At 44.4% G+C, this 13,435-nt stretch overlaps 1 protein-coding gene across 1 annotated transcript in view; it reads left to right on the top strand.

Moving 5' to 3' along the window:
- The first annotated feature begins 3,693 nt into the window (after positions 1–3,693).
- The window catches only part of LOC142486310 (histo-blood group ABO system transferase-like), an 88,050-nt gene continuing 78,308 nt past the window's right edge, over positions 3,694–13,435 (top strand). The window contains exon 1 of the mRNA XM_075584934.1: positions 3,694–3,963. Within this exon, the coding sequence (XP_075441049.1) occupies positions 3,945–3,963 (19 nt within the window). The 5' untranslated portion in view covers positions 3,694–3,944. The remainder of the gene's footprint in view (positions 3,964–13,435) is intronic.

The following is a 13,435-nucleotide window of genomic DNA, read 5'->3' as shown; positions in this document are numbered from 1 at the left end:
AGCACTCTATGCTAAGGGCAGCGTCCCTATCTTGGGCCTCCCTCAGCACTTACCTACTAAACTAGTGGGGAGTTGGGGCCTACCTGGGGTGTACTGCTGCGACACACTTTATTCGAGCAAATACCCGGTATGTACCTGGCAGATACCTGGAATGCGCCGCTCCTCACCTCTGACAAGCCCCGTTGCATTTGCCTTCCCAGCCTGGGTTCATGCCTGGCTGATGGGCGGCTGATCTGTTAAATGATAATAATTAGGATTTAATAGGCTGCAATGCTTCGCGTGTCTACCAGATGGCATAAATTCATGAATTGTAATGCAGTATATATATATGTACTGTGCAGTATTGCAGCCAGCAGGAATAAAATGCTTCAATCCCTGCCTGGAAAATAACTCAATGCACTCGGGCAGAAAACAGTCACAAACCTCAATACACCCGGGTATACCCGAATTCGTGGGACTAGCCGAGCTCGAATAAAGTGTGTCGCCAGTGTAGGTACCTATATGGGGCAGGAGCTGCACTCGCTCCCCGCACCCTTCCTTCCCTACAGCTCCCTGACTCCAACTCTCGGTAACCTTCCTTTCCCAGCTCCCACTAATGTAAGTGGCAGGGTCCCTAACCTGAGGGCTGCCCCTGGCAACACTCATCTTACTGGGGAGCTGAGCTATCTCGGGCCCTGGGGGTGCTGGCCTAGTACAGGGAGTCCCTCTCTCCTGTACCCTACCTCCTTCCCTGGGCTGCTCCGGTCTCTGACTGACTAGTGTGCTCTTTTGCCCGCGAAATGTATCCACTTGCTCTCCTGGCAGTCCTGCAGCCCTATTGGCTCCTATGAAGCACCTGATGTGCTTGGCCCTAAGCCTCATGGGAATTGTAGTCCCGTGGAGGCTGTACTTACATTGGGGCCGCGTGCGCGCCCTCCCTCTGCCTATACTAACCCCTAATGGCCGCCACAACCTCTCACTAACTATCCCTACTCTCACGCGACTATCCTGCGCCTTCCCTGCCCTCACGCAACTGCTCCCTGGCGCTAGGGTTCTCCTTGCGCATGCACGAGCTATCGGGGCCGCCTGGGACCTACTGCGCATGCGCGAACCGGCGCAACATGGCGGCGCGCTCTCCACCCGGCTCAGAGAGCGCCGGGATCTCCGTGACGCAGCGTGCGGCCTTGGCAACCAGCCGCACGCATCCCCGGCAACCCCCGAGCCGGGGCCTGACCGCCTTCACCTTGGCGATCGCCGCGCGGGGCCGACAGTGTACTTGGCGGCGCCCGCGATCGGATACCAGGTGAGGGGGGAGACCTGGCTACACATATATATATATATATACACACACAGTGGCGTAACTACTTGTCACGGGGACGCGCTTAATAACACATTTATATTTCGTGGGTCCTGATTGAGCAGAACAGGTTGAGCAAAATAAACTGAGATTTATTCCCTTGATAGGCAAACACACGACAACTGCAGAATACACTTAATAATTACACTCACGGGTAGAGAAACAGAGGATAATGTCCAGAAAGGTGCCAAAGCACCAGAAGATTGTCCTTTAAAATTTAGTCCATTTGCAAATTGCCAAATACATAGCCCCAGTCCAATCCTTCTGTGAATGTGCAAAGTCCTTTCTGGTTCTCTGGGATTTGCTGGATACCCCGGGCTAACGAAATCCTGAAGCAGGGCAAGTTTCCTTGTTGCGATGTTTTTAACCCCTTGCGTTCTGGAATCGTAGCCGCTGTACTTAGGTCTTATCCACTTGAAGAAATCAGGTTACAGCAACAACACAGGAATGAGGGGTACAGGCCTTTTTAAGGATAAGGGCCTGTGGGGTTTACATTAGCCTCATCCCATTGGCAACGAATTATCTTGATCCTATCAGAACCTGCCATGTCACAGGGGCAAATCCTACAGCCAGCTCAGGTAACTCTGAGCATGCTCAGTGAGCAGCTTGGTAGCACTGCTAAGTAAAAAGGGCCCACTCATTTCTGGGACGCAATGTCTGAAGTTTGGGTCCCGAGGTGTGAAATATCCAGGAGGAGTAACAGGATCTGCTACTCAGAAACATCCTGATTAAGTGACACTTTACGAATCTGGGGTCTTTCATCCCAACAGGGGGCTCCTGTATGCATAACATTTGTTCCTACTGCTTCACAAAGGCAGGCAGACAAAAAAATAGCATCTGGCCGGTACATTTTAAAACAGTAACAGAAAGGCACTTCACTGCAGGTAGAGATTAGCCTGCAAAATGGGGACAGCCATGCATATAGAATTAACCCCTTCATCCCCAACGCGAAATAGGGGTAACCAGCTGAGCCCACTGCCTTTATTAATGCGCTGATTACCCCCATTTTCGCCACACTACTGTGCCGCTAAACCACGCAATGTGGTGGCGGGGAACGGGAGCACAGGGGTCGCTAATGGCTGGCGCTGGAAGTTGTACCCAAGATCGGGCTCAAGTGCTGTGCCGGCTACTGCTTCTCTGTGCTCTCTGCTTGCTGCAGGGGTGGGACCTTCCCCCCTTCTAACTCGCCTTGCAGGTGAAATAGTGTGCGACTTTTATGTGTTTGTGTGTGTGTGTTGTGATTGTGTGTGTTGTGATTAGAGTTGCCAGTTGGCTTCTCCGAAAATACTGGACTCAATGGTGAAAGGTGCGTCAGGTCGCTATGTCCAGGGAGGAAAATACCGGACACGTACATGTCCAGTATTACAGTAACTCTCATTTTTTACTGGACAGAGTATCCAAATACTGGACAGTCCGGTTCAATACCGGACACCTGGCAACCCTAGTTGTGATTGGGTGTTGTGATTGAGTGTGTGTGTGGGGGGAGGGGAAGGAAGTGTGTGTGTATGTGGGGGGGGGGGGGGAGAGTGTGTATGTGGGGGGGGAGTGTGTGTGGGGGGGGTGGAGTGTGTGTGTGTGTGTGTGTGTGTGTGTGTGTATGTGGGGGGGGAGTGTGTATATGGGGGGAGAGAGTGTTTGTGGGGGGGGGGTGGAGTGTGTGTGTGGGGAGGGTTGGAGTGTGTGTGGTGGAGGGGAAGAATTGAATGAGTGTGTGTGTGGGGGGGGGGGAGGAATGAGTGTGTGTGGGGGAGGGACTGAGAGTATGTGTCTGGTGGGGAATTGAGGGGGAGAGGAGAGGGAGAGTGAATGAGTGGGGGAGAGAGGGAGGAAGAATAAAATAGGGAGTGAGACATATTGGGGGGGTGAGAGGGTGACAATCAAGGGAGTGCATGCGAGAATGAGAGGGATGAGTATGAGAGGGGGGACAGTGAGGATCAGAGGGGGGCTGTGAGTTGCTGAGTTGAAGGTGAGTGAGAGTGGGGTTGCTCACAAAGCCGCTCACATGGGGACCTACATTTATTATGTGCAGTTTGATTGAGTCCCTTTCAAGATTTTTGTAGGGGGCCCAAATACATATTACAAAACAGGGAACACACGTTACAATATTCAAACCAGTTAATGCTGAAAAGACAAACTTACATTTATACACTATGAAGCTCTTCGTACAAATCTTACATCCATAAATGTTCACACACAAAAACAACTTCACAAACTGGGTCTAAAATAACATTTCTGTCAGTTTTGCTGTTTGTAACATTATTTGATATATTTGCATATCCTTCTGTCAAATTGACATTAACCCTTTCGTGCCAGAGCAAGGCATTGCAGACACCCCTCTGGCACTGAGTTATTAAAATCCTGGCACCTGGCTTTCTTTTCTTGGCTTAGCTTTGGGATATGAGAGGTTTATCACCTGCTTAATAAGGTGAATGAGACGCTTGTGCAGCGTCCCTGGCAAACACAGTCAGCTGGGTGGAGTAGGAGGAAGAAGTGGAAAAGAAGAACACACCGAGCCAGCCAGACACAGGTCTCAGGCACCTACGTAGCCGACCAGGCACCCTGTGTACTGAGCTCCTCATCCAGCCCCTGCTTGGAATAACATCCAGCTATGGTGTTCACTGACAACTGTGAGTATCTCTGCTGATTTCTATACAGAGGGAGGGGTTCACAGGGGTCAGAAAAATGTACTGCCAAGGGAAGGACGAAGAATGGACGTGGAGAAGGAGCGGCTCAGTGAGTAAAGACACTGACTGGCACTGAGATTGCTGCAGGGGAGCCTGGTTCAACTCCCAGTGTCAGGTCCTTGTGACCTTGCGCAAGTCACTTGATCTCCCTGTGCCTCTGGCACCAAAAACATCGATTGTAAGCTCTACGGGGCAGGGATCTGTGCCTGCAAAATGTCTCTGTAAAGCGCTACGTACAATTAGCAGCGCTATACAAGAACATATTATTATTATTATTATTATTAAGAGGAGGCAGGTCTGCAGAATTTAGGGAAAGACAATTACACACACATATATATATATAATTGTTCCTCATATATATATATATATATATTACAAATAGAAATTATGGGGATTTAGAAGGAAATATTTGTTGAACTTCAGATCAGTTAAATGTTTTTTGTAAGGACAAAAACGAATTGAATTAAACACAAAAGAGGTTCAGCAAGGAAAGGCACCAGATACATAGATCTATAATAAATAAACGTGTGTGTTTATATATGAGTGGTGGGTGGGTTGGTAGAAGGACTGATAGTCAAATATTTCAACTTATTTCTTGACATTTACAAGGAAAGAGAAAAACACAAAACAACACAAAACAAAAAAAACAACTCAAACAGGGAAAAGAAAGCTGTGTTTTTTTGCCCTACCTCATCAAATTCTACTGGGCATGTTTTTCTGTCTCCTGGTAAATATTACTAATTTGTATGCTATATATTATATGTTGTATTTGTAAAATATATATTACTTATTTCTAAGCAGCTGTCTCCCCAAGCAGCAATGTTGAGAGAGCATACGTTAAATATTAAGCCATCATACAGATATCCACTTATATTTACCATGATCAATATATATTGTATCAGCATTTACTGTAAAGTGTATTGATTTTTGGGACTTTTAACCACCACACTGCCAGAGAGATGAAAGTGTTAAATACAGCGCTGTGTACATATGTGTGTGTTTGTATGTACAGCTCAGCCCCGTTATAGCGCGGTCCTCGGGAGCCACCCGATCCGACCACGCTACAAATGGGGTCACGCTAATTAAATTAAATAAATACATTTTAAAAATTAAAAAATGGCCGCCGCGCCCGGGGTTCCGTGTCTACAGAGGGGGGAGAGTTGGGATCGCACTGTGCTGCACTGCTCCTCCCTCTCCCTCCTCCCTCCTCCCTCTCCCTCTCCCTCCTCCCTCTCCCTCCTTCCTCTCCCTCCTCCCTCTCCCTCTCCCTCCTCCCTCTCCCCCCTCCCCAGCAGGCAGTGCTTGGAGAGTGTGAGACTCAGGGCTGCAGCCTCCTCTCCATGCCAATTTTACTCACATGTCCACTGATCACCCGCACAGCAGCTTCTCCTGCTCTCACTGGCAAACTTTTCAGGGACGCCGGGGGAGCCTGCCCTGTCTAGGGAGAGAGGTGTGTGTGTGTGTGTGTGTGTGTGTGTCTCTGTCTGTCTGTGTGTGTGTTCTCTTGTTCCTGATAGCTTCTCCTGCTCTACACCACAGACATTCTATCCTACTGTGTGAAAGAGTGATTTAGGAGATAGCAGCTGACACCAGAGATGGGGGGGGGGGGAGTGTGTGAGTGTGTGCAGTGTCCTGTGTGTGTGCAGTGTCCTGTGAGTGTTTGCAGGGTGTGTGCAGTGAGTGTGTGCAGTGTCCTGTAAGTGTATGCAGTGTGCAGTGAGTGTGTGTAGTGTGCAGTGAGTGTGTGTAGTGTGCAGTGAGTGTGTGCTGTGTGTGCAGTGTCCTGTGAGTGTGTGCAGTGTCGTGTGTGCAGTGTGTGTGTGTTGTGAGTGTGCAGTGTCCTGTGAGTGTGTGCAATGTGCAGTGAGTGTGTGCAGTGTCCTGTGAGTGTGTGCAGTGAGTGTATGCAGTGTGCAGTGAGTGTATGCAGTGTGCTGTGTGTGTGCAGTGTATGCAGTGTGCAGTGTGCAGTGTGCAGTGTGCAATGTGCAATGTGCAATGTGCAATGTGCAATGTGCAAAAAATATGTAAAAAAAAATAGATTTTTTTTTAAAATTCGGAGTCCATGCTCAAACCGCGTTATAAGCAGATTTGCGTTATAGCGGATTGCGCTATAATGGGGTTGAGCTATATATATATATATATATATATATATATATATATATATATATATATATAATCAGTTCACAAGTAAGTAAAATAAATCCTCATATCTATATCCACAGATATGAAACATGAACGTTATTTCAACCACTATAAACTCTGGGAATAAGTCCCAATCTATGAAAAACAATGCGTTGAGCTGGACTAAACGTAGGTTTTACGAAAAAACGAACAAGCCGGATACCCTTCTTGCCAACAAATTTAGGAATAAGACACCAAATTACCATATCCAATCTATTCGCATGCAGGGGTGGGATCTTATCTCGAATCCTAGGTGAATTGTGGAGGAATTCAAATCCTACTATGAATCGCTCTACGATGGAGGTAAGGTCGTACACAATCAAAAAACGAGGGACAATCTAAGAGAATTTTTAAAAGAGGCACAACTGCCAGCATTGAGCAGGGAGGAGAGGGAGGCGTTACAAAAAGACTTCTCTTTAGAAGAACTAGCGGAGGTTATAAAGTCACTCAAACCAGCCAAGGCACCAGGTCCAGATGGCTTCTCAAACTTATACTATAAAAAATATCTGAAAATTCTAGCCCCATATCTGTTAAAACTATTCAATTTGATCCTGTTAGGGGCCTCATTGCCCGCACAAATGCTTCAGGCATCTATCTCCCTGATTCATAAACCTGGAAAGGACCCGGCAGACTGTAAGAGCTACCGGCCCATTTCTCTGATCAATACCTACATAAACATTTTCTCCAAACTCATAGCTAACAGAGTGGGTAACGTCCTCCCCAGGTTGATTCATCCAGATCAGGTAGGGTTCATCGGAGGAAGGCAAGCAGCGGGCAATACCAGACGAATAATAGATTGATTGATTTGGCCCAAAAAATAAATATTCCGTTGATGGTATTAAGTCTGGATGCGGAAAAAGCCTTTGATAGGATTGACTGGCCCTATTTGAAAGAGACGCTGAAAGTATTTGGCTTTGAAGGACGCCTCATGGGAGCCATCCTGGCACTGTACGAAGGGCCGACGGCAAGGGTGAGACATCAGGGCTTCCCATCAGAGCAATTTCAAATCCGTAGTGGCACGAGGCAGGGCACTCTCTTGATGAAACAGAGGTCATAATAATCATTTAAATCATTGACTCCAAAAAACAACAATATGTGGATTTGTCCAAAAGAGATATTTAACAGTAATACATTCCATACACCATAAATGATACAATAAGAGCATTTAGTTGACATTCCCATCATTAACTGTTACAAAAAATAAACCATAAACTCAGATACCATATAAAGTGTGTTATTTATACATATACCATATTTAATAGCTCAAGTACAGTAAAAGGATCAAACTCATTTGAGAAATCCAATTTATAAAGATTTTTATCCTTTAACTTATACAATCTCAAGTAATGACAATAATGCATGTCTCATATTGAATTAATAATGAGATTAATAAGTCCCTACAGGTGTCAAAGTCAAGTTATTCACAGGACCATTTACAGCCCACTGAGAGAGGAGATTCATGTCAAAAAATGATTGATATTCCACTCTATATTGATCCCATCTGGAAATCTAGTTTTTAACATGAAAATCCAATAGGATTCTCTACAATCCAAGATTTTAACCATATCGCCTCCTCTCTCCTTTTTGAAGATTTTTTCTACACCAATAAAAGAAAAATTATTGATGCCCCCCTCTCTACACTCTGTAAAGTGCTTAGATACAGGATGCTCCAAATCCTTTTTCCAAATGAGTCTGCAGTGCTCCTGCATCCGGATTTTCAGCGCCCTCATTGTCCTACCAACATATCTTTTCCCACAGCCACAATTAATGAGATAAATAACAAAAGAAGTATTGCAATTAATAAATCTATAGATGTTATAACGTTTATGTGGACTATGGGAAAAGACATGATTGGATGGTTTCATAAATTTACACATATTGCAATGATTACATCTAAAGGATCCCCTGGTTAAAAAGCGATCAGGATCACCAACAGGAGTGGAAATAACACTTGGAGAAATGAATGTGGCTAATGTTTTCGCTCTTCTTCTTCACGGAGTATGGGATCCATCCGCAATAATTCCCAATGCCTGTTGATGATCCTATTCACCTGACCACTTGACTTATTGTATTGAGAAATGAACAAGGGGCAAATTTTACCACTCTTGGTCCCCATATTAGAGTTCAAAAAGTTTTTCCCTTGACCGCCATCCCTCACCCTGGATTTTTTCAAGGGGAGCAAAGTTTTTCTGTCAATTTCCATTACCTCTTGTAATGTGGATTGGAGGGTCTCCCGATCATAGCCTCTTTCTACAAATCTATTTGTCAGTTCCTCAGACTGAGTGACGAAATCGCTAATAGTAGAGCAATTTCTCCTCAGCCTGAGGTACTGACCCTTTGGAATACCTGTAATCACTGATCTGGGGTGACAACTGTCCGCTCTCAAAAAAGAGTTCCTAGAATTTAATTTTTTAGAAACATCAGATTGTATTTTAAGAGTCAAGAGGAGGGGTTTCCGACTATGACGATTCCTGATGAAACTCCTTTGGAAGATCCCAGTGAACCCATGCCTGATATAGCTAATCCTCCCCCCCCCTTTTTGAGTCTCTGGAATCTTTTCGTGATCACTGTACGGATTTGGAAGATCTTCTTGAACAGGGTAACACTATGGATGATTTGCAAACCCATACATTTGGGGACTGGGGGTCTAAACTTAAGGAGAAATCAGTTTTTTATCCTACTTTTGTCAAAGGCCCTTATCTCACTATGTTTGAGAATTTGGTTGTTCTCGACCTTAGATTACGAGCTCAGGGCTTTTCCTTTTCTCACTTGGGTTATGACAATCTTAGTAAGGAGGAGCGTGTGGCCATCAAAACGCTGCAGGATAATCCCATGTTAGTCATTAAGAATGCCGACAAAGGGGGTGCTGTGGTGGTTCAGAGTAGGACTGATTACTTTAAGGAAGCCTTCCGCCAACTTGGGAATGTATCCTCCTACTCTGAGCTACCACGGGACCCTACAGATGATTTTTTGAAGGAGCTTCTTGAGCTGGTTGATCTGGGGTCAGCAACACACGTATTGAATAAGGATGAAATGGGCTTCATAGTCAATCCCCATCCGGTGATCCCCATATATCACCATCTCCCAAAGATCCATAAGACTTTGGTCGACCCTCCTGGTTGGCCAATAGTCTCTAGTATTGGATCTTTGGGAGATGGTTTGTCCCGTTATGTCAATTCTTATTTACAGCCTTTCGTTAGGGCCTTTCCGTCCTTCATTCTGGATTCAGGGGACTTACTAACACAACTACAGGATATTACATGGGATCAAGATTTTTTGTGGGTAACTATGGATGTGGTCTCCCTGTATTCGATCATACAACACGATCTGGGCGTGACGGCTGTCCGTCATTTTATAGAATGTCCAGGTAGCTCCATTCTTATGACTACATTTATTACGGAATCTATACTTTTTCTTCTCACGCACAATTATTTTCTTTTTGAGCACCAATTTTATTTACAACTTCGGGGGACGGCAATGGGGACGAGTTTCGCCCCCTCCTATGCCAATCTTTTTATGGGGTGGTGGGAGAATAACTTTATCTATAGTAGCACGAATATTTATAGACACAATATTATTTTTTATAAACGATTTATAGATGATCTGATTATTATTTGGCACGGGAGCACGGACACGTTACAAGCATTTTTTGATTATGTAAATGATAATACTTTAGATATTCACTTCACTACCAATCACAATGCACATCATATTAGCTACCTGGACATCCTATTTTATATAGACATGAATCTTAAAATACAATCTGATGTTTATAAAAAATTAAATTCTAGGAACTCTTTTTTGAGAGCGGACAGCTGTCACCCCAGATCAGTGATTACAGGTATTCCAAAGGGTCAGTACCTCAGGCTGAGGAGAAATTGCTCTACTATTAGCGATTTCGTCACTCAGTCTGAGGAACTGACAAATAGATTTGTAGAAAGAGGCTATGATCGGGAGACCCTCCAATCCACATTACAAGAGGTAATGGAAATTGACAGAAAAACTTTGCTCCCCTTGAAAAAATCCAGGGTGAGGGATGGCGGTCAAGGGAAGAACTTTTTGAACTCTAATATGGGGACCAAGAGTGGTAAAATTTGCCCCTTGTTCATTTCTCAATACAATAAGTCAAGTGGTCGGGTGAATAGGATCATCAACAGGCATTGGGAATTATTGCGGATGGATCCCATACTCCGTGAATACACCGAGAGAGGATCAAAATGTGTATACAGAAGAGCGAAAACATTAGCCACATTCATTTCTCCAAGTGTTATTTCCACTCCTGTTGGTGATCCTGATCGCTTTTTAACCAGGGGATCCTTTAGATGTAATCATTGCAATATGTGTAAATTTATGAAACCATCCAATCATGTCCTTTCCCATAGTCCACATAAACGTTATAACATCTATAGTTTTATTAATTGCAATACTTCTTTTGTTATTTATCTCATTAATTGTGGCTGTGGGAAAAGATATGTTGGTAGGACAATGAGGGCACTTAAAATCCGGATGCAGGAGCACTGCAGACTCATTTGGAAAAAGGATTTGGAGCATCCTGTATCTAAGCACTTTACAGAGTGTGGAGAGGGGGGCATCAATAATTTTTCTTTTATTGGTGTAGAAAGAATCTTCAGAAAGGAGAGAGGAGGCGATATGGTTAAAATCTTGGATTGTAGAGAATACTATTGGATTTTCATGTTAAAAACTAGATTTCCAGATGGGATCAATATAGAGTGGAATATCAATCATTTTTTGACATGAATCTCCTCTCTCAGTGGGCTGTAAATGGCCCTGTGAATAACTTGACTTTGACACCTGTAGGGACTTATTAATCTCATTATTAATTCAATATGAGACATGCATTATTGTCATTACTTGAGATTGTATAAGTTAAAGGATAAAAATCTTTATAAATTGGATTTCTCAAATGAGTTTGATCCTTTTACTCTACTTGAGCTATTAAATATGGTATATGTATAAATAACACACTTTATATGGTATCTGAGTTTATTGTTTATTTTTTGTAACAGTTAATGATGGGAATGTCAACTAAATGCTCTTATTGAATCATTTATGGTGTATGGAATGTATTACTGTTAAATATCTCTTTTGGACAAATCCACATATTGTTGTTTTTTGGAGTCAATGATTTAAATGATTATTATGACCTCTGTTTCATCAAGAGAGTGCACATATGTTTTTATACTGGTATAGGAATATACTTTTTAAATTGCTTTTTTAGCTAGATAACTGTTTAAATATCTGTATCTTTATACATTTTGTTACTGACTGCCTAATACTAGCTCTCCATCTGTTTTTGCATTATTAAATTATGTTTTTTTCTGGGCACAAGTATTTGACTCTGTGATTGTTGCCTCCACAGTTTGCCTAAGGCGTCATGCGGATGTGCGCGTGCATAGTGACAACACTGGAGCTTATGCTGCTGTTTATATCATCCACGCATTTGTGTATAGTAAGGACGGGGTGAATGGAATTTCATCTCTAACGTTGCTCGTCTGCGCATGCGCGGACCGACAGGACGGAGGAGTGTCTCTTATCGCAGGGCTGGGCTTGTCATAGTGTCCAGATGGGCGCAACCCCCTGGGTCTGTGGATTAGCTTGTGTATGTGGTAGTGGCTCCTCTTGGACCTAGTCGTGTGGCGCATGCGCTAGACGAGCAATGTGTATTGGTTAACTTGGATTCCTGTCGTCATTGGTTTGGCGCCAAAAACGGCAGTCAGCTGTATTTAAATGTCTTGTATATCGTGTATGGCACTTCTTGATAAAGTGCCCTAGCACGAAACGCGTAGAAGGGTTGCAGCCCTCTATTTTATGGCTTCTCATTAAAGGATTTCATTTTGCCAGACCTGCTATCCTCACTTATTGCTGTGCGCTGCACACACTTTGCACTATGGTTAGGATACCGCTGCAGGCCATCTCAAGCTCCTTGAAGGTATGGGAGGTGACCAAATGTACCTGTTCTCTCACAACAATAAACTCATTGATGACACCTCTAATGGGTAACTTTGCTCCAGGCTTGAATAGTTCTAATTTCTCAAGGTGGATTCAGTTAGGTTATTTGCGACTGAAAGATCTGGAGGGTAGAAAACATATCAAAACATTCGATCACATCAAAGAGGAAAAAGAAATGCCAAATGCAGAATTCTTTAGATACCTCCAGATCAGGGCATTTTATAATAAAGCCCCAATTCGGCCTGCCAGAACAAACTTTGAGCAGCTGTGTTCTAGAGGAACGGACACAAGTGGACTAACTTCTAGAATGTACAGGGAAGTGATCTGCCCTGAGACAGGGGACAAACCCAGACTTAGCTATATGAGACAGTGGGAAGCAGACCTGGGGGAGACATTAGAGGACGAAGATTGGGACAGGATCCTGCAGGCAGCAGCTAAAAGCTCTATCTGTACCACGTTAAAGGAGAACACATACAAAGTCCTGATGCATTGGTACCATACCCCAAATAATTGTCTAAATTTGTCAGAGGATACTCCCGCTCTGTCCCAAGCAGTGCGGGGAAAGAGCTGACTTGCATCACATGCTGTGGTCTTGCACGAGGGTGGACCCCGATTTGGGCAGAAATCAGAGCTTGGCTTCAACGGATGCTCGGCGTGGAGATCTCCCTGGACCCGTGGCTGTTCTTGTTGGGCAGACGGGTTCGGGGACTGTCGAACGCAACTCATAAATTGATAGCACATTTGTTAACCGCCACCAGGTGCGAGATCGCAGCATTGTGGAAGCTAACGGATTTACCAATTATACCCAAAATCAGGAACAGGATTTGGCATGTGTGCCGGATGGAGCAGTTAACGAGTATGGTTAACGATTCCGGCCCTAATTTTCTAAAAGTTTGATCGCCTTGGTTGGCCCAGACAGACATCCCAATTTTGCAATGATAGTCAGAAATGCGTTCTCCGGTAACCAACTGGGTCCACGACCACATAGAGACTGTACGGTCAGGGAGACAGGGGAGACGGGGAGAGAATAACTCCACGCGGAGCAGAGCCATGCACTTACAGATTTACAAACAGTAGGAGGCTGTTTGCAGATGAAGAAAAGAGAAATGCATCCGCCCACCTGCCCGGTCAACTCCAGGTACCACGTAGTTTCGTCCCCCCGTCAGTCCTGTCTGTCATGTTTGTCACGTTCGTCGTATTGGTATTTGACCATATTCATCATAAGGTGCATACGCTGTAGCCCATGGATTGTGTTACTATG

The sequence above is a fragment of the Ascaphus truei genome, unplaced genomic scaffold (assembly GCF_040206685.1).
Source record: "Ascaphus truei isolate aAscTru1 unplaced genomic scaffold, aAscTru1.hap1 HAP1_SCAFFOLD_812, whole genome shotgun sequence".
Taxonomy (NCBI): Eukaryota; Metazoa; Chordata; class Amphibia; order Anura; family Ascaphidae; genus Ascaphus; species Ascaphus truei.
This window is presented reverse-complemented; position numbering and strand designations above follow the sequence as displayed.